The 21,639-nt window shown below is 46.1% G+C and overlaps 1 protein-coding gene across 3 annotated transcripts in view; it reads left to right on the forward strand.

The window, feature by feature from the left end:
- LOC115090552 overlaps nucleotides 1-21,639 on the forward strand; it is a 99,949-nt gene that overhangs the window by 37,875 nt on the left and 40,435 nt on the right. For all 3 annotated transcript variants that reach the window (XM_029599785.1, XM_029599786.1, XM_029599787.1), the window contains 2 exons: nucleotides 1,615-2,364; nucleotides 3,813-3,923. In XM_029599785.1, coding sequence (XP_029455645.1) covers nucleotides 1,615-2,364; nucleotides 3,813-3,923 — 861 coding nt within the window. The remainder of the gene's footprint in view (nucleotides 1-1,614; nucleotides 2,365-3,812; nucleotides 3,924-21,639) is intronic.

Below are 21,639 nucleotides of genomic sequence, written 5' to 3' on the forward strand. Positions count from 1 at the left end.
AGGAATAAAATATAAATATACATGTATTGATGTATATGTTTAATCATTTGGTTCTTTATATATATGTATGATTTGAAATGTGCTTATAATCTTAGTGGTGGAACCATTGTTATCTATTATTGATATTTTCACACACATATACACATATCTATGTATTTTTATTTTCATTCTTTTATTTTCATTATTTATGTGTGTACATATATCCATGTATATTTATTTGTTTTATGTTATCTTATGTATGTGTGTTTTAATTTGTTTTTAGTTGCCCCTGAGGCAGCTCCAATGGTGAGCAAAAACTCGGCCAGAGTCGGGCAAGTTTTAATAAAGGTCCTTTTTATACTCCGATCTCCATCTTTTTTACCGCTACACAGCAATCTTGGATCAGCTTCCAATTTGTTTTTTGGGTCCATAAATACCCTAGTAACATAAAATGTAAAAATTTGTAAAATAAAAAGAAATAAAATATATGAAATAAAATAACTGCAAAATGCTGCCTTAGGTCACTTAATCTCACTAAAATTATTTAGTTGCATCTTCAAATACATATCTTTTTAGACTTGCCTGTAACGTCTTTTTAAAAAATCTTCATTTCTGAAATTAAATGTATGTATTCTGATATTGTATTCCAAACGATGGGGCCTGCAACAGATATTGTTTGATTCCTGATTTCACCCAAGTGGGCCTGGTGAATTCTGGTTATTACCAGCAGCCCTTTATTTGATGAAGTCAATATACACCGGAGTGTGTAAATATGTAATGATACCCCTAACCATATGGTATCATCTTTAGTATGTAAATTGGTAAATCCCTGAAATCTGTGGTTCTACCTGCTGAGTCCCCTTCTCTTCCTCAGATATCACAAGGAGATGGTCTTCTTAGAATAATTAGTATGTTCTTTATTATTTGAGACTTGTCAGTTACAGCAAATATTTACAGAAAGAGTGGCAAGAGAGAAAACCAAGGCAAAAAAAATGTGTTCTTTGTATTCCTTATTATATAGGGACAAATCATACATCAGAATAGCAAATTAGCTAGACGCATATCCTGTAATATAACTACATTGATCATTGATTGGAAATTAGTATAATCATCCCAGAAATTCTGTCTATGGAACCATCTAACAGATGCCGGTCCGAATCATATAGCAGATACATTTAGAGAAAAAAAGCCTAGACAGTTACTCTAGAATAACAGCATAATTACAATGTTTCTTCATACATATGTATAGTCCTTCCTTTTCTCCCCCGCTTCACCCCCCAGTTCTTTTTCATGGTTCATGTGAGAAATCTGTATTTTGGCATCCCGAGTGCCTTTTCTCATTCCAGCAGCTACTTTCTTCTCTTGGCTCTGTTTGTGTAAGCGGGCTTTTGAAAATTGCTACAGTATTCGCCATTGATTTGTCCATAGGATTTACTCGTGTAAGTGCACCTTACGCATGTAAATGGCTCTTGAAAACTGATGCGATAGTATATTACATATACATGTGTAACTCCTTTGAAAACTTACCTGGTAGTATGTTAAGGTGAAGTGTTTCTTTTAAGATGAGAGCAACATTTGTAGGAACGGAAAAAGAGAAATAGAAAGTAAACTCATCATGCGTTTTTTGTTTTTCAGCTTTTATTCCATCCAGTTCGTGTAAAGGTGAAGTCCATGGTGTGGAGCCATCGTCAAATATTACGATTAACAGACCTGTTATACCAGATTTGGTCCAGAGGCCACTGTTTGCCACGAATTATCAGATTAGTAAGCCTAATGTGCTGACTTTAGTGGGTTTAACTCAAACACCACTATATAACATTCCTCAAACTAGTAAACCTGATATGCCAGCTTCAGGTAGCTTGGTTCAGGTGCCACTAGCAAATTTTAGAAGGTCTGAGAACAGGCAGTCTGTGCAAACTTTAGTGGACTTGAATCAAAGGACACTAGCAGATGTTAGGATACCTGAGCCCAGGAAATCAGATGTGCAAACTCCAGTGGACATGAATCAAAGGACACTAGCAGATGTTAGGATACCTGAGACCAGGAAATCAGATGTGCAAACTCTAGTGGACTTGAATCAAAGGACACTAGCAGATGTTAGGATACCTGAGACCAGGAAATCAGATGTGCAAACTCCAGTGGACTTGAATCAAAGGACACTAGCAGATGTTAGGATACCTGAGACCAGGAAATCAGATGTGCAAACTCTAGTGGACTTGAATCAAAGGACACTAGCAGATGTTAGGATACCTGAGACCAGGAAATCAGATGTGCAAACTCCAGTGGACTTGAATCAAAGGACACTAGCAGATGTTAGGATACCTGAGACCAGGAAATCAGATGTGCAAACTTCAGTGGACTTGAATCAACGTATAGCATCAACAGGTATGATTCGGGTTTAACTGCCAGCAGCATGTGTTCAAATTCTATAGAATATTATTATTGTTATTTTTTAAGCTAGTTTGACCCCATTTCCCTACATATCACATGCACGCAAGAGTAATGTAATGGATACCAGATCACTTGTGTGTTGAGGGAACATACAACATTGTAAGCCCTTCTTGCTCTCACATATAAGTGAAAGGCTCCTGTGAAAGTACAAGACCTGGCAGCTATTCTTGAGCAAGAGGTATATGCAGTTCTAGAGCATACATGGTAGTATGCTTCATGAGAAGGAAGGAAGGAATGCCATCCTATGACAGAGCTTGCTAAGGAAAAGAGGAGGAATGTGCAAAGGGAGAGGGAACGATAGAGGAATTGTGGGTACATGAGCACTTGTCATGAGAGGGAATGAGAGAGGAAGTGTGTTCATGTTCAGCATTTGATGTAGAAGGAAAGTATAGAAGAACATATGTATGCATCCAGCTCCTGCCATGGCAGGAAGGAAAGAATAATAAAGTAGATTAAAAAAATTATGGGCCGGATTTTAAAAGGGTTACGTGCATAAGGTACGTGCATAACCCTTTTAAAACGCCCCTGCGCGCGCCGAGCCTATTTTGCATAGGCTTCTGGCGTGCGCAAAGCCCTGGGACGCGCGTAACTCCCGGGGCTTTCCTGGGGGGGGGGGTGTTTGGGGGGCGTGTCAGTGATCCGCGCATCATCGGGGGGGGGGGGGGGTGACGCGGCCGGCGCGTCATCAGGGGGCGGCGCCGCGGGCGTGGTTTCCGCCCGGGGCGTTCCAGGGGCGTGGCTGCGGCCTCCGGACCAGCCACTGGAACATGGCGCGCAGCAGTCGGCCCTGCGCGCGCAAAGTTACGCCTGCCTTGAGCAGGCGTAACTTTTGCGACAGAGGTGGGGGGGTTTAGATAGGGCCGGGGGTGGGTTAGGTAAGGGAAGGGAGGGGAGGGGAAGGTGGGGGGAGGCGGAAGGAAAGTTCCCTCCGAGGCTGCTCCGATTTCGGAGCAGCCTCGGAGGGAACGGAGGCAGGCTGTGCGGCTCGGCGTGCGCAGGCTGCCGATTTTGGGCAGCCTTGCGCGCGCTGACCCCGGATTTTAATGGATACGCGCAGCTACGCGCATATCTATTGAAATCCCGCGTACTCTTGTTTGCGCCTGGTGCGCGAACAAAAGTACGCATTTGTGCAAGTTTATGAAATCTACCCCAATGCTTGTGTCCATGTGCTCACAGTACCCAGATGATTGGTGGTCTTAAAATTTCAGAAATATTTGAAAGGGTATTATTTTGTGTAGATGTATAATGCTTTGCATTAGTGTACTATACACTCAAATACAGCAATTCAACCAATAGAGTTGAAGCTTCTCTTTAGAAAATGTTATCTTACATCTAGAAGAGATTCAAGCTGCTAACAAGTTGTGATCTCTACTTTTCTACAGCTCCTAAACGTATGGCTCCTAAATGTCCCACAAAGCCTGCAGCTCCTGAAAAAATGGGCAATAGTAACGAGATCTGTCTCTTCAACCTCTGGAGCTTCTGTAAGAATGCAAGTAAGGTGTTTTATTCAGAACATTTCTGATTTCAAGTTCTCTGATTTTATTTCTAGGGCTTCAGATAGTAAAGCATGTCTTACATTGCTAGGGTTTTTTTATTTTTCAGAATTATGAAGGGGTAGGTAGCCAAGGCAAGACTCTTGCAATTATTCATCTAGAATCTCCTTGAATAGTAACAACTTGATTGGTTGGATACTGCTGCAGATCTCTGTAGACACATGAGGTCATCACCTGGTTCTCATACTACTCTGCATCCCTTGGCTAATTGTGATGGATTGGCATCTTTTTACTCCTAGAATCTATCAGGTCACTAGTGGCTATGTTAACTAGTCTGGCAGGTATAACAAAGGGTCCCATCATAGTAAATGACAGCAGAAAAACACCAGCCTGCCCAATTGAGTTTTGTGCTCGCCGGCTGCAAACCTCTGCGGCCGGCTTCCCTCACCTTTCAGGGCAGGAGGCCCGCTCCTGCCCTGTCCATGCACGGCCCACCATGCCACCAGCTCCACGCTCAGGTCGTTTGACAGGGCGCCTCTGCCTCAGTCGACACCGCCAACAACAACTCACCCGTTGATCCCCCTATGCATGCACGTCTCTCTCCCCAACTTAAAGGGCGCAGCGATATAGTCTCCGCGGCCCCAGCTGATGTCATCAGGCTGGGAAACTATATAAACCCAGCCTTGCCGCTTCCCCCTTCCCTCAGCAACAGGTCCCTCTCTGCTAGAGTAGCTGGTTGCTCCCGACTTCGTGCCCCTGGTTCCTGACTCCATGCTCATGGTTCCCGATTCTGTATTCCTGCTCCTGTTTTCAGTATGTTCTCTGGATTCCACTCCGCTTGCTGCCTGCCCTGACCTGCCTGTTCATCGGTTCCTCTCTGCTTGCCACCTGCCCTGACCTCTGGCCTCCTTCTGGACTCTGTTGCTCGCCACCGGACCCGATCTCTGGTACGCCTGACTCCATTTTGCTGCGTCTTCGTGGGATTCGTCACTGACCGGAGACCTGCGCCTAAGTCCAGCTGGCCCCAGTACTCAAGGACCCAACCCACAGGGAATGTGGGCTGGTATTAGTGAAGGTCCTCTTTGGTCTCCGCACCGACCGTACCCATCTCCCAATGATGAGGACTTGCAGGAGGTTGCCTCCTGTAGGTAGTACCAACCTCATCTCAGCTCAGGGGTCCACCGACCAACATTGAGACGCTTCAACTTTGGGTAGCTAAGACACCTATATGTAACCCAACACCAGTTCTCCTTCGTCCTATGTCTTTTACTTGAAATTTCAAACATTTTCCTACCACTGCCCTCCATATTGGTCCCCACTATGTCCAAAATTTGTTAAAGTACCAGCCTCCACCATATCTACTGGTAGGCTGTTTCAGGCCCTTTTTTTTTTTTTTAAGACCAACACTTAATTCAATAGCCAGGTCTCCCTCCATGTTTTAGCACCAAGCTTTCTAACAATCCACACAATCACTAGAACCAACAAGGCCTTTGTTCAAACCAGCTTGCCTCCCCATGTTCATTAAAATATGGGTTTTAACCATGGTCACTCCATGCAGGCTACCCCAGCCGCCTTAGAAACCCAATGCAGCTATACCACTGTTATGGTAACCTTCAGGGAGTGGTGATTACTAGGGATGTGAATCGTTTTTATGATGGATGAAAATATCGTACGTTTTTCTGACGGATGAAAATATCGTACGATATTTTCTCATCCGTCAGGAATCGGGGGGTCCCCGAAAGCGATAGGAAAACCCCACAAAATTTTCGTAGGGTTCTCTTATCGTTTTGGGGGGGGGGGGGAACGGGAAAGGGCACACAAAAACAACCCCCAAACCCACCCCGACCCTTTAAATCTCATTATTTAGAATCCCCCACCCTCCCGACCCCCCCCAAAAAACTTTTCTAAAGTACTTGGTGGTCCAGCAGGGGTCCCAGGAGAGATCTCCCACTCTCGGGCCGTCAGCTGCCACTAATCAAAATGGCACCGCTGGCCCTTTGCCCTTATCCCTTATCATGTGACAGGGGCTAGCAGTGCCATTGGCCAGCCCCTGTCACATGGTAGGAGCAATTGATGGCCCGCGCCATTCGCGGGAAGATTGCCCGTGGTTCTAGTATGAACACTATTCCGGAACCGATTCACATCTCTAGTGATTACAACCCTAACTCCTGGGGTACAGTTTAGGGGTGAAACTTTTCTATGCATGAAACAAAAGCGGTTGGTGATTGTATCTGATTATCTCAAAATGATCAAACATGTGGATATAAAGCCAAAAAGATGCTTGGGTGCATAGGGAGAGGAATAGTTAACAGAAAAAAAGAGGTGATATTACCCCTGTACAAGTTCCTGGTGAGACCTCATCTGGAATACTGTTTATAGCTCTGGAGACCACATCTTCAAAAGGATATAAACAGGATGGCGTCAGTCCAGAGGCTGGCTATTAAAATCGTCTTCATTGTAAAACATACGGAGTCATACATAAAGATCTAAACATGTATACCCTAGAGAAAAGGCATGATAAGGAAGATATATTAGAGACATTTAAATTACTCAGAACAATAGAAAAGACTGAAATGAAGGGTTATGGGATAAGCATGAAAGGGGGTGGATAGAGCAGTAATCTAAGGAAGTGTGTTTTTATTACAGATAGGGTGGTGAATGCATGGAATGGGCTCCCAGTGGATATGGTGGAGACGAGGACTATATTCAAATTCAAAAAAGCATGGGACAAGCACAAATAATCTCTCAGGGAGTGGTAGGCAGGCTAGATAGGCTATATGGTCATTTTCTGCCATCATGTTTCCATGCTCTGTGTTCGAGTCAAAGTACAGTAATTTGCCAATACCCAACCAGCATCGATAGGTTCATCATTCTCTTCTCATGCAGTTCCAAGAGATGTAACCCCAGTCTCCACAACTGTACACTGGAATCTTGCTCTCTATTTGGCTGTTCTGGAATCCAGGGGAAAGTGTTCTTTCAATGTCACCAGAATTCTCCATTCAGGATTTTCTCCCATGTTGCTGACTATGTTCTCATGCCTTTGTGTGGACATTTGCCTTGTCAGGGTTCTTATTCCTTAGCCCAGTTGTCATTCATTCTTGGGGCATGTGCATTTCCTAGAAGGCTTCAGCTAGTTCTAAGGTAACCTTAGAGTGCTGTCAGATCTAGCATTGGTCTGGAGTGGCAAGTCCACTTATGACATGTTAGAGCAGGAGCTGCTTTGCTACCTCTGATCTTGTCTTCTTATCAGACTTCAGCCACTTCCAATAGCTCTGTCTCAAGTTGCAAGATGAATACTGTGAAGCAGTTAGCTGGATAATTCACTTATCCGGCTAAGCTGTAGCAGGATAACTTGTGGATGAGCCGTGGGCATAAGGGAGCGGTACTATTTAGCCGGATAAGTGTATCTGGCTAACTTAGATATCAGACTCTGTTTTGAATATCTACCCCTGTGGGTTCTCCTGAGATTAAAGGCATTCCACAGAAAACTTCTGTTTTCCACCCTGTCAAGGATTGCTCTCTTTAGTTCACAATATCCTGTTTGGATTTGCTGCCTGGTAAGAGGCCTGACTCTATCAGACAAGCAAATTTGCCAAATTTGTAAACCAGGTCTCTTTGGGACAAACTGCAGTCTGCATAGTCCTTCAAAAATTAAGAAAACTGGTTCTTCTCCTGGAGAGATCTTTACTGACAGGGCCAGAATCATCTGGTTCCCAGGGAACTGGACAACTTGGGCCAGCTGGGAGATTTATATGCTCCAGTCTTTCTTGAAGGGGCTGTTGTTGGCTCTGTTGCCCTTGTACTGTAATTGTTGTTCTTCAGCCAATACTTGTAGAAGTTGTTTCATCTTTTCCAAATTTGTAGTGCTCCTCAGAAATTCCAACGGTCCCTTCCTTAGAACATCAGAGTAAAAGACAAGGGGAGGGGAAAAAAGACAAATGATCTGATTTAAGAACATTCCTGGTTAAATTATCTGCTACTTACCAAATGCTGAATGATTTTTTATTCTTATTAGAGTACCAGGTGCTTTATCTGTTTCCCCGAGTACAATGTCCATCCCTGGGTAATCTTACCAGCACTTCCAACTAACAAGTATCTCATTCCTGCAGTATCATCATTTCAAGCAGGTCATTGATATGGGTGTCCAAGTCTTTTGCTGGGCTTGGAAAGAATTTCACTGCTGCCACCAGTCTAATGTTTCTGACCTTTATGATGGTGGATTTTTCTCACATAGCCACATCTCCCCCATACACACTATACATATACCCCTTATGTCCATACACTCTAGACCAGGGCTTTTCAACCGGTGTGTCGCCAAGCAGCGGCAAGTGTGTCGCATGCTACCACTCTACCACTGCTCTTCCTCCTCTTCCTTCACCGAGCGAGAGGGACAAATCTTCCACTGCTGCCGTTGCCGCCCAGGCTATCAGCATGTTCAAGCCTGGATGGGAATGGCAGCAGTGATAGTGGAGGCTGGGAACTGCGGCTGGGCCTTTTCTTCTTCCTGCACCTGCCCCCCTGGCTCGGAACAGGAAGTGATGTGCAGTGGGGTGCGCGGGAAGAAAGAGCCATGCTGCACGAAAAAGTAGCAGTGGCAGCCCCAAGTAGTAGCGTGGGCCCGAAGCAAAATCAGAAGCAGCCAGAAATTGGCACAGGAGACAGCAGAATTAGCCGCCATGGGATTCTTCTTTCTTGGCCTGCAGGGGCTAGAGGAGGAGGCTGCTGCAGCTACCATTTGTGCTCAGGGGGCCGGGGGGGGGGGGGGGGCAGGAAATGAGAGAGAGCCAGCCAGCCTATCTGCAAGTGAGAGAATGCATGTGTAATTGAGTGTGCATGTGTAACTGTGACTGAGAGCCTGTGTGTAAGTGAGAGCATTTGATTGAGATCATCTATGTAAAGTGTGTGAGAGAGAGCATGTGTGTGATTGACAGAAACTGGTCAGAGAGGTGATGTGGGTATATAGGAGAGACAATGGAAGTGACTGGTCAGGGAGATGACTGGAGTGTGTGTGTGTGAGAGAGAAAGTGATTATGGGAATGAGAAACCTGTGCATGTGGAGAGAGCTAGCCTAGGAGTGAGAAACATGGGAGTGAGCAGCCTGTATATGTAAGATAGAACATGGGAGTGGGAAGCCTGTGTGTGTGTGTGTGTGTGTATGAGAGTGAGAGACTGTTCGGGAAGGTGACTGATGTGTGTGTATAAGAGAAAGACTGGTCAGGAGATGATTGGTGTGTGAGACAGAAACTGGTATGTGAGTGTGACTGGTATGTGTGTGTGTGAGAGAGAGAAAGTGATTATGGGAATGAGAAGCCTGTGCATGTGGCGAGAGCTAGCATAGAGTAAGAAACCTGAGTGTGTGTGAGACACAGCATGGGAGTGAGAAGCCTGTATATATAAGATAGAACATGGAAGTGGGAAGCCTATGTGTGTGTGTGGGTGTGGGTGTGCATGAGAGAGAGAGACTGATTGGGAAGGTTACTAGTGTGTATGTAAGAGAAAGACTGGTCAGGAGATGATTGGTGTGTGAAAGACAGAAACTGGTCATGGGAGTGTAACTGGTATGTATGTGTGTGTGTGTGTGTGAGACAGAGAGACTGGTCGTGGGCCCTAAGGAAGAGGACCATGAGTACAGAGCTTCAGCCACTACTGCTTCTGGTGTGTGCTACTGGCCTGCATGGAAGAGGAGTAGGAGAGGTGCTGGAGGGGGTTAGTAAAGGTGGCTTTTTAAGTTTATTTTTCTTGATTGACTGCCATTTTAATTACTGAATATTATGTGATGTGTCTGCTGTTTTGAAATATTTTATTGGTGTTTGGAGAATTTTAAATAATTTTTATGAGTTTTTAATTGTTGGATATTATTCTGTTCATAGTTGTTGTGAAACATTTATTCTGCTTATTAGTATAGTTATACAATTATTTCTGTGTTGGGATCTATAGCTGCTTGGCTAGTTCTGTTTTCCTAATAGGTGTATTGGTGTTTAGTGCCTGATTTAATATTTGTAGTGTTATCTTTTCATAGGTAGGGTTGTTATTGTTTGAGTTCATTCCATAATACAAATGTAACTGTGTGTGGATTAGTTTATGTTCATTACTACATATCCTGGGAGTATTGGGCCAATTCAGTAAAATGTGCGGGAGAGCCAGCGCTCCGAGGCGAGCGCCCGCTCTCCCGATGCGTGGCCAGGCCCCTCTCCTGGGCGCACGATACTGTATGCAAATGAGGGCCTGTGCTAATAAGGAGGTGCTAGGGATGCTAGCAAGTCCCTAGCGCCTCCTTATTGGCAGAAGCGGCGGCTGTCAGCGGTTTTGACAGCCGACAATTAATTTTACCGGCGTCTGTTGTCGAATCTGCTGACAGCCACGGGTTCGGAAAACGACGTTGGCAAAATTGAGCATCTGTTTTCCAACCCGCGGGCCGCAGGCAGATTTTTTGTTTGTTTTGTTTTTTTTTAAAGAATTTTCATATTTTTCTATTTTTGGGGCCTCCGGCTTAATATCGCTATGATATTAAGTCGGAGGGTGTACAGAAAAGCAGTTTTTTCTGCTATTCTGTACACTTTCCCGGTGCCAGCCGAAATTAACTCCTGCCTTTGGGTAGGCGCTAATTTCTGAAAGTAAAATGTGTGGCTTGGCTGCACATTTTGCTTTCTGTATCGCGCGGGAATAATTAATAAGCCCATCAACATGCATTTGCATGTTGCGGGCACTATTAGTTTTGGGGGGGTTGGATGCGCGTTTTCCATGCGCTATTATTACCCCTTACTGTATAAGGGGTAATAATAGTGCGAAGAAAACACGCGTCCAAACGGGGCTAACGGTGCGCTCGGGTTGAGCGCACCATACTGAATCGGCCTGTATGTTAGGTCTGTTTAGTGTATTTGAGCGAGGTGAGGTATTTTACTCTTATCAGTCTTATTTGTTGTATTTTCTCAAGAGAACATGCATTAGTGATAAACTGCTGTCTTTTCATAAGTAGGGCTATTGAGCCTGGTAGTTAGAGTTTGTGTTGCTGTTACTGAGATGACACTAGAACCAGAATATAGTTTTTCTAAGGTGAGTTGTATGGGGAATGTCATAATTCTGCTTTACATCCATAATTGTGGGTCAGGGGGGTTCCTGTGGATGCAAACTGTACTTTTACATTTAGCCCTGTGATGGCCATGTGTTCAGTGTGTCACGCATGTGAGGAACCATCTGTCAGGTGTGTCCCGACAGAAAAAAGGTTGAGAACCAATGCTCTAGACCACACACACCTACCAGACACACACTTGCATCTCCCATACGCAAATCTGCGTCCATCACACATGCCTGCACACACATCAATGTACCCCTCATATACACACCCACTCTATCTCCCCCATACATCCATATATCCCCACTCACTTGCCACACGTGCACACATACACACACACATCTACATACATCTATTTGTCTTCTCTATTCTCCATATCACAAATCCACAACCCACGCACTCCTACATCTATATCCCCCAACACTCACCCACAAACCTCCAACTACATATTCCTACTCCACCACACATATACACACACACACACACCCCTCCATCATACACAACTTATCCACTTAGACCTCTTTCATAAATTTGTTTTGGAAGCATTCCCAAAGTCATAAGAACATGCCATACTGGGTCAGACCAAGGGTCCATCAAGCCCAGCATCCTGTTTCCAACAGTGGCCAATCCAGGCCATACGAACCTGGCAAGTACACAAAAACTAAGTCTATTCCATGTTACTGTTGCTAGTAATAGCAGTGGCTATTTTCTAAGTCAACTTAATAGCAGGCAATGGACTTCTCCAAGAACTTATCCAATCCTTTTTTAAACACAGCTATACTAACTGCACTAACCACATCTTCTGGCAACAAATTCCAGAGTTTAATTGTACGTTGAGTGAAAAAGAACTTTCTCCGATTAGTTTTAAATGTGCCACATGCTAACTTCATGGAGTGCCCCCTAGTCTTTCTATTATCCGAAAGAGTAAATAACCGATTCACATCTACCCGTTCTAGACCTCTCATGATTTTAAACACCTCTTATCATATCCCCCCTCCAAGCTGAAAAGTCCTAATTTCTTTAGTCTTTCCTCATAGGGGAGCTGTTCCATTCCCCTTATCATTTTGGTAGCCCTTCTCTGTACCTTCTCCATCGCAATTATATCTTTTTTGAGATGCGGCGACCAGAATTGTACACAGTATTCAAGGTATGGTCTCACCATGGAGCGATACAGAGGCATTATGACATTTTCCGTTTTATTCACCATTCCCTTTCTAATAATTCCCAACAATCTGTTTGCTTTTTTGACTGCCTCAGCACACTGAACCGACGATTTCAATGTGTTATCCACTATGATGCCTAGATCTTTCTTGGGTAGTAGCACCTAATATGGAACCTAACATTGTGTAATTATAGCATGGGTTATTTTTCCCTATATGCATCACCTTGCACTTATCCACATTAAATTTCATCTGCCATTTTGATGCCCAATTTTCCAGTCTCACAAGATCTTCCTGCAATTTATCACAATCTGCTTGTGATTTAACTACTCTAAACAATTTTGTATCATCTGCAAATTTGATGATCTCACTTGTCGTATTTCTTTCCAGATCATTTATAAATATATTGAAAAGTAAGGGTCCCAATACAGATCCCTGAGGCACTCCACTGCCCACTCCCTTCCACTGAGAAAATTGTCCATTTAATCCTACTCTCTGTTTCCTGTCTTTTAGCCAGTTTGTAATCCACAAAAGGACATCGCCACCTATCCCATGACTTTTTACTTTTCCTAGAAGCCTCTCATGAGGAACTTTGTCAAACGCCTTCTGAAAATCCAAGTACACTACATCTACCGGTTCACTTTTATCCACATGTTTATTAACTCCTTCAAAAAGGTGAAGCAGATTTGTGAGGCAAGCTTCCCCTACTTGTTGATCGTATCTTCATTTTGCTCTTCTCGTAGCCTTTGCATCACTCTCCTCATACCAGAAATACCAAGATACTACTTTGAAATCATTATAGCATGATTAACATCAGACTTATTAACTCTTTATCCCATTGTATTGCTTTCTCTTCACCATGTGTAGCAACTTCCCAGTCTGTGAGCTCCAATTCTGCAAAATTTGTTAGGAGTTGCAGATATCCACTGATTATTCTTGGGATAAGCAGCTTGGAATTTGTCTGTCCCTTGGGATCCTGCCAGGTACTTGTGACCTGGATTGGCCACTGTTAGAAACAGGATACTCGGCTTGATGGACCCTTGGTCTGAACCAGTATGTCAGGTCTTTGGTTCTCAGGAAAGACTTGCTTCTTTCACTGCACTTTCTGTAGACACATGGTCGGCCGTCATTTCTCAATATGCATATTGTACCTGACTTTTTGGGATCCACTGACTTTTCGCCTGATCTTTTTCCTGCCAGTCCACCTCCCCTAAACTCCTTTCCCTGCAACAGTTTGGGGCAGCATCGCTTTCCTGGCTCATTGCAGTCTCATTCAGCAGTTTGTGTGGCACTAGCAAGATTTTTACCATGGATATTTTCCCACAGAACTCATTCACTCATTTTCCGTCCTTGGCCCTCCATAACTGGAAGTCCTGTCTAAAACAGTCTTAATGGACACCCTGGCTCTCTGGTGAAACAAAGCTGTTGTGTATGCCGGCTGCGGCAGGCCTGTGGTCGGGCCCACTTACCCCCGTTTGCCTGCTGCAGCACCTGGTTCCACCTCTCTTGCGACCATGGGCAGCTGCTTCCGTGCTCGGGCTGCCGCTCCTCCGCGGATGTCCCAGCTCTGCGGCGGGCCTCCCCGTACAGTCCGCGGGGAGACGCCATCATCTTGCGCCATGCCTCTCCCTAGGCGCGTGCGCAACTGGCCTACCTTTAAAGGGGCCGCGGCGGGAAACCATCCCGCGGCCCTGGATGATGATGCCATTGGGTCCCAGTATATAAGGCCGGCCCCAGCCAGTGCTTCCTTGCCTTGGCAACAGGTCTTCATGCTTGTCATGTGCTTAGTTGCTCATTCCTGCGTTTCCTCTGTGTTCCTGGTTCCCGGTTTGTTCCTGTTTCGTCTGTGTTCCTGATCCTGCCTTGCTTCTGGTATCCGTTCCTGTTCCTGAGTTCCGTGTCTACCCTGCTTGTCACACTACTGATTGCTAGGGATGTGCAGCTGGAAAGTATTCGTTGGATTCGGGATATGTATTCGTCAGGGGCCAGATACGTTGCATTCGTTCAATGGCGCCCCCGATACGTTGATACGTGCACTCATTTTCCGGTTCCCATTAAAGTCAATAGGGGAAGTATTTGCAGCCTATTTTTGGCTGCAGAATTGGGGTTTTATTATCAATTTTGATGAAATATCTGGGGAGCAATCATCAGAACAACAAAACAGCTCCAAGGTACTTAGACTGTGACAAAGTGGCACCAAAGTGGCATGAATAGCCTAAGGTACTTTAAAGGGGCAAAGGGGTACCAGGAGTGGCAAGAAGAGTGCTTTAATAGAGGTGCAAAGCAGCAGCGACAGTGTCAAAAACACACCACAGCTTCAAAAGAGAGCACCAATAACAGATGCATGAACCCTCGAAGGCAGCACGACAGGCAAACGGTAAGACAAGTAGCATCAACATCCTACAGCACAATGAAGGGGGAACATAGCAAGCTGAAAGACTAGCACCAACACACTGAGCAACCATGATAGTGGCCAGAACACCACAAGGAGTTGAGTGAGTCATCTGGTGTATGGCAGCAAGGCACAGAGGCAGAGGGTAGGTACAGGCTGGCTACACCCGGGGAGAGTTCCATTTCCTTTGTGCAGGAAAGTGCTCCCTAGAATGGGTTCGCCCCTAGAGTGGGGTGTTTCCGTTGGCATCTAGTGAGCTCTCGCTGGTCTTTTAAAATCTGGTGGGGTTAGCAGATATACAAATGAGAATTTTCAAGGCCGAGGTGGTTACCATGTAAACAGCGGTTCAACATGGATCAGAGGGTAGATACAGGCTGGCTACACCCGTGGAGAGTTCCCTTTCCTTTGAGCCGGGAAGGGCTCCCTGGAATAGGTTGGCCCCTAGAGTGGAGCATGAGCCTTCAAAGCATGGCGACCTGGAGCAGGGTCTCACTGTGAACATGGTCTCACTGTGTTTGCCACAGTCTAACTTGGAGATCTTTTCTCGTTCTGAACATGGGTCAACAGGTGCTAAGAGATAGGCTGCAACAACGGGGAGAGTTCCCTTTCCTTTGAGCAGGAAAGGGCTCCCTGGAATGGGTTGGCCCCTAGAGTGTATAATGGTACAAATTGTTAGGATTTAAGCATTTGCAAACAGATCATGATTTCATAAGCAAGACGGAGGAAGTTCTCTTCTCTGCCCTGAAACTAAAGAAAACTGTTTGTTTTATTTAAGGATCCATGCTGTGAAGGACTACTAGTTTGAATTGCCAGAGACTGAGGTTTCCCTTTGCAATGAGGGTTCAGCCATTAGGACTGGACATAAGGCCTGGACGGACAGGCACAGCAATCGAGGTCAAACCCTTGTAGGGACATAAGGCCTGGATGGACAGGCACAGCAGTCAAGGACAGAGGTCAAGCCCACCTAGGGACATAATGCCTGGATGAACAGGCACAGCAGTCGAGGACAGAGGTCAATCCCACCTAGAAACATAAGGTCTGGATGGTCAGACAAAGCAATCAAGGTCAAACCCTTGTAGGGACATAAGGCCTGGATGGACAGGCACAGCATTCGAGGATTTCCTTTATGCAGGTTTGTTGTGGTTTGACCTGTCACTTCTTCCTGAACTGGTTCACTGCCAGAAGAAAATGGCATCTTTTTCATTTCTGAAAGACAATTCAACAGAGGATGCTTTTAGAGCAATAGAGACTGCCATTTGTGAAGCAAGAACTGAGCTGGAGATTACTTTTGAATCCCCAGAAGCTATTAACTGTACTTATGCACTTCAGCTGATGACAAAGGAACATGAAGAGCTCTCAGAAATAAGGAACCGCTACTCAAGTCAAAATCTACAATATCGGGGGCGCTCGTGAGCAGCGCTAGCGGATGGTCGCATAGGGGCTCGTGCTCCCTCCCAAGGCTCCTATTTTGCTAATAATTTGTGGATAGCGAGGACTTTTCTTACTTAGGACCCGGGCGATTAGCTGCAGGATCACACAGGATGGCTGCGAGGAAACGGGCTACCGACCTGAAGCAATTTTCCTTCAGTAAAGTGGCTGACATGCTCGTCCCGGAGGACGATGACGCACAGGCCTGCCAGCAGCGGGCTGAATTAGAGGCGCTTGCGGATGCGGGTTCCGGGCCGAGCCCCATGACTGAGCCTGCTTTGGGAAGTCTTCACCCAGATATACCTACACGCTCTGAAATCAGGAATTGGTTTTGTGAAATTCGAGCTGACCTTAAAAGCTATAAGTCGGAGCTACAGGAACGCATGGGTGAATTGCGAGAAGACTTAAACGCGGTCGGGAACCGCGTGGACGACCTGGATGTACGCGCCGACAATCAGAGCGCTAATTTGGACACTTTAAATCAGCAAACTGCTCAATTTCGCCAAACTATAGAGGTGATGTCCGACAAGCTAGAGGACCTCGAGAACCGCTCTAGGCGCTCTAATCTTCGGATTCGAGGGGTGCCTGAAATTGATACTTATAAGGACAGCATGGCCACGGCGGTGGCCATTTGCAAAGCACTTCTTGATGAAGCTCTGACTCCCTCGAGCGCGGCGAGAGCGGACACGGTTATTGAATTGGAGCGGGCTCATAGAGCCTTGGGCCAAAGACGGAATAATCAACCTAGGGATCTAGTGCTTAAATTTCTTAATTTTCGACAGAAGGAGGAGGTAATGGCAGCGGCTCGTTCTCTCCCCAATTGGACATGGGAGACCAACACCGTTACTGTATTTAGTGACCTGGCATCTTCCACACTCCAAAAGCGTTACCAATTACGGGAAGTGACTGGAGCCCTTCGGAGTGCAGGGATCAAATATCGATGGACATTTCCTTTTGCCCTACAATTTCAATGCAAAGGGACTACTTATAGACTCAAAACGCTGGAAGACGCCGCGCAAGTATTTCAGGAGGCGGGGTTAGAGATTACGTTTACCGCGGAACCGGCTGCCCATAAGTCGACTCGGATGGATGCCACGCCGAGATGGAAACGACCTGAAGCAGGCCGAGGACGCCTTCGCAGACAGCACACGCCGGCAAGCGGGACTCCAGCGAACACAGGCTGAGACTTTTATCTACCTGGGCCCTTGTTTTACTGTGAGGGCGGTGTTGTCTCTCTAACAGAATTTTCTTTTCTAGTGCCGCGTCGCGGCTGTTCCTGTTAGGTTATGCTGACCTGACTTGGTTCCGGTGGTTCTGGCCACCCACATTTGCTATTTTTATGCCCGGTTATAGGGTGGGCTGTAGGCCCTTTATTCTTATGCTGTCTACCGTTATCTACAATGTTTCTTTCCTGCTGCTTTCTGCGGGGAGCTTTGGGGGGGGGGGGAGTTGCTGACTATCAGCCGGAGCGTTGTTTCTCTATACCCCATGGGAAATGGTCCGCGGAGGGTGGAAGCGGACGTCACTGATTTCCCACCTTTATCCGAAGGAGTCTCTAGGGGAGGTATATATATCTATGTTTGGCTGGGTTTTTTGGCTTTGGGGCAGGGGGTTTCGCTTTTTTCTTTCTCATTGTTGCATATTGCTGGATTGGTTCATCAGTCTCCTACATGGCCAGTATCTCCTTTGGCTAATTTTTTTGTTTTCCGCTATTTCTTATGGTTAAAATAGTGTCACTGAATGTCAAGGGACTAAATTCCTATAGGAAGAGATTCCTGTTTAAACAGGAACTCCAACATCAACGGGCAGATATAATCTATGTGCAGGAAACTCACCTCAAGAATAGACATAGCCATTTATTGGCACAACGAACTCACCCACATGTTTATCACGCTGGCTGTGGGGTGGGCGGTAAGTTTACGGGCACGGGAATTCTACTAGCAGCGACTCTAGTGTTTGAATACATTTCCCATATTGCTGATCCTAACGGGCGTTACCTCCTACTGAAGATCCGGGTAACTAACCGGGTGTATACTCTGGTTTCTATTTATGGCCCAAATAGGGAGCGGGATATCTTTTTGTCGGAACTGGGAGGCGTGCTTTTAGAACATGCCGAGGGGCATATCATTTTAGGGGGGGATTTTAACATCACCTTACAGCAAGAGCTTGACAACTCACGGCAGCAGTCCCATACTCCTCCGGGGTTGCGTAAGCGACTCAAATCCTTGATTACTGACTGGTCCTTAATGGACATCTGGAGGCATCGTTACCCTAAGTCTCGCTCGTACTCTTTTTATTCTGCCCCTCATGACAGCTACTCTCGTATCGATTATTTTTTAATTGATAAACAATTGGGCAATAGGGTGCGCAGGACTGAAATTGACGCCATTTCATGGTCAGACCATGCCCCTATTTTGCTGGAGGTGGATATGAGCGACGGAGATCAGGGTGAGCGCTTTTGGCGACTAAATGAGTCATTGCTCCAGGATGCTTCCTTTGTCCAACAGCTACTACCCCAATTACAGGAATATTTTGATTTCAATACTGACCCCGAGGTAAACCCCGGTATCATATGGGATTGTTCCAAGGCTTATGCTAGAGGCCTCTTACTCTCCCGAGCGGCGGCATGTAAGCGTCGGAGGGAACAAGCCAGGCGACTTTTAGTGTACAAAATTCAGGAACTCACCCAGGACCATATGCGCACGCTGTCCTCTCGTTGCTATCAGAAGTTATTAGCAGCCAAATCCGAACTCTACACTCTAGATAATGCCCGACTGCTGCATGCTTTAGACATTACGAAACAGGCCTATTATGAGGGGGGAAACAAGGCTGGGAGATTCTTGGCCCGCAGTCTTAAAGCCAGACATGCCTCTACCATTATCCCCAAAATTAAGAATGATAAGGCTGAGGTACTAACGGCCTCTACTGACATTAGGGATGCATTCACCGCCTTCTATGGGCAATTGTATAGTTCTGATGGGTCCATCCATCCTGATAGCATAGAAGACTACCTGAAGGGGGTTACTTTACCGAGTCTCACATCTCCCCAACGGGAAGCACTAGACGCTCCTATAACGGAGGAGGAAACCTTGGCGGCTATTAAATCCCTTAAACCTGGTAAGGCGCCCGGCCTGGATGGTCTGTCGGGGGTTTACTATAAGAAATGTGCTTCTGTCCTTGTAGGGCCATTGGCGCAATTCTTCAATAGCCTCCGGGCAGAGGGGAAGTTAGCGCCCCAGGCGAATGTTGCGGGTATTACTGTTTTGGCTAAGCCAGGGCGGGATCCCATTCAATGTGCCTCTTATAGGCCTATCTCCCTCATAAATGTTGACCTCAAGCTCCTGGCCCGCATTCTAGCACGTCGTTTAAATCGGTATCTCCCGAATTTGGTTCACAATGACCAAGTGGGCTTTGTTCCGAACCGCATGGCGGCCGACAACATTAGAAAAGTGCTGGATCTTGTGTGGTGGGTCCATCGGCAGAAAGAACCGGCAGTTCTGCTTTCTTTAGATGCGGAAAAAGCTTTTGACCTGGTCCATTGGCCTTTTTTATTTATGACCTTGCAGAGGATGGCCATTGGGCCAGGTTTCTGTCAATGGATCCAGCGCTTATATGACCGTCCCAGGGCGCGGGTGAAGGTGAATAATGGATATGGGCCTGCTTTTGACATTGGCAGGGGTACTAGGCAGGGGTGTCCTCTCTCCCCCCTTTTATTTGCGATATACCTAGAACCTCTTGCTACCACAATTCGTGATTCCCTGGACATTAAGGGTGTTGAATTGGGTGCCGCTCAGTACAAACTATCCCTGTTTGCAGACGATGTGCTGTTAATGCTGACGAATCCCCGATCGTCTCTCCAGGGGGCTATTCGGGAACTAGGTCGCTATAGTGCTGTTTCCGGTCTGAAGATCAACTTTGACAAATCTGAGCTGCTTAATATTAACTTGAGTCCTGATGATGTACATGCCCTGAAGGGCCATTTCCCGTTCAAATGGGCTAAACACCACATTAAGTATTTAGGTGTCAGAATATCCTCCCAACTCCCTGACTTATATCGACTGAATTATCAGCCTCTCCTGGATAAGATATTTACTGATTTAAGTCGCTGGAATAAGGGGTTGTATTCCTGGTTGGGCAGGATTGCCATTATTAAAATGAACACATTGCCTAAATTCCTTTACTTGTTCTCCTCCCTTCCTGTGTACCTCTCTCCCCCCCTCCTTCGCACTTGGCAAAAGCGCATCTTTGACTTCATTTGGCGCCGGCAACCTCCTCGGCTTGCACGGGCGGTTCTTTACTTACCCAAATTGCAGGGGGGCTTGGGAGTACCTAATATTCTCTGGTATTACCGCGCTGCGCAACTTAAGGCCCTGATAGATCTTCACCGCTCGTGCTCTCCCAAACAGTGGGTGCTTATAGAACAAGCTATGGTAGGCCCCATGGCTCTTACAGCCATGCCGTGGCAACCTCGGTCTACATGGCGCCCTGTACGCTGTATCCCTTGGGCCCTGGAAACCACCCTACGTATCTGGGGACAGTCCCGTATACCACTAGTTGGGATGTATAAATATTTTTATCAGTCTTCCCTCGCTCATAATGGGAATTTTACTCCGGGGCACTTGTCTCCTCACTTCCAGCCATGGAGGGAGAGGGGCATACTCACTATTGGTCACTTTTTATCTCAAGAGGGTTTCCTTGCTTTAGAGCAGCTTACGGCTAAGCACAGTCTCCCCTCCCCCAACTTTCTTGTGTATGCCCAGGTTGTGCATTTCATTAGGGCTTTGCAGGGAACTCATTCTTTACGCCCGGGACGCTCTCTGTTTGAAACCTATTGTACTTATAGTGACTCGCTTCGGGGGGTAATCTCGAAATTGTATCAAATGTTTTTTCACCAGGGGATCGGTCAGTGCTCCTTTGTTTCACAGTGGGAGGCTGATTTACAGATGCAGTTGGGTGACGAGGGTTGGAATGCGGTGCTGCTGTCGGCCAGGCGCTGTTCGATATCGGCACAATTACAGGAAAATTGTTTCAAAATGATATACCGTTGGTATCACACCCCTGCTAAACTCCATAAGTTTTATCCTCACCTTGGTGATCATTGTTGGCGTAACTGTGGCCAGACTGGCACATACCTGCATATATGGTGGTCTTGCCCCACACTGGTTGGGCTATGGCAGGAGGTTTTTGCCTGGCTAAGCACTCTTCTGGACATCGCTTTATCGCCTTCGGCAGCGATTGCGCTGTTGCATATATTTCCAGAAACTATCCCTAACTTGTATTGGCGTTTCTGTGTCCAGCTGTTCATTGCTTCCCGCAGCCTTATTGCTGCATGTTGGAAATCTGCCCGTGTGCCCACACTGCCGGAGATTCAGGCGAAGCTTCACAATTTTTATAAGCTAGCTTCTCTGACAGCTACTAAGCATCACCGCCTTCCAGCCTTTACTAAGGCATGGAAACCTTTTATTACCTTTTTGGGTGGCTCCTAGCCGCGCACTGTTTCTGGTGGGTGTGACCTAGGTATTGGTTCTTCCCCTGCCCAGTGATTGGGGAGGGCTTCCTTAGCACTTTTAGTAGCTATAGACTGTGGGATCCCTTGCATTCCTATCCTTTCTTTTCGCTTCTTTTTATTTTTCCATGTTTTTTAACTTTATACTGAATAGTTGT

Source organism: Rhinatrema bivittatum, chromosome 4 (assembly GCF_901001135.1).
Source record: "Rhinatrema bivittatum chromosome 4, aRhiBiv1.1, whole genome shotgun sequence".
NCBI lineage: Eukaryota > Metazoa > Chordata > Amphibia > Gymnophiona > Rhinatrematidae > Rhinatrema > Rhinatrema bivittatum.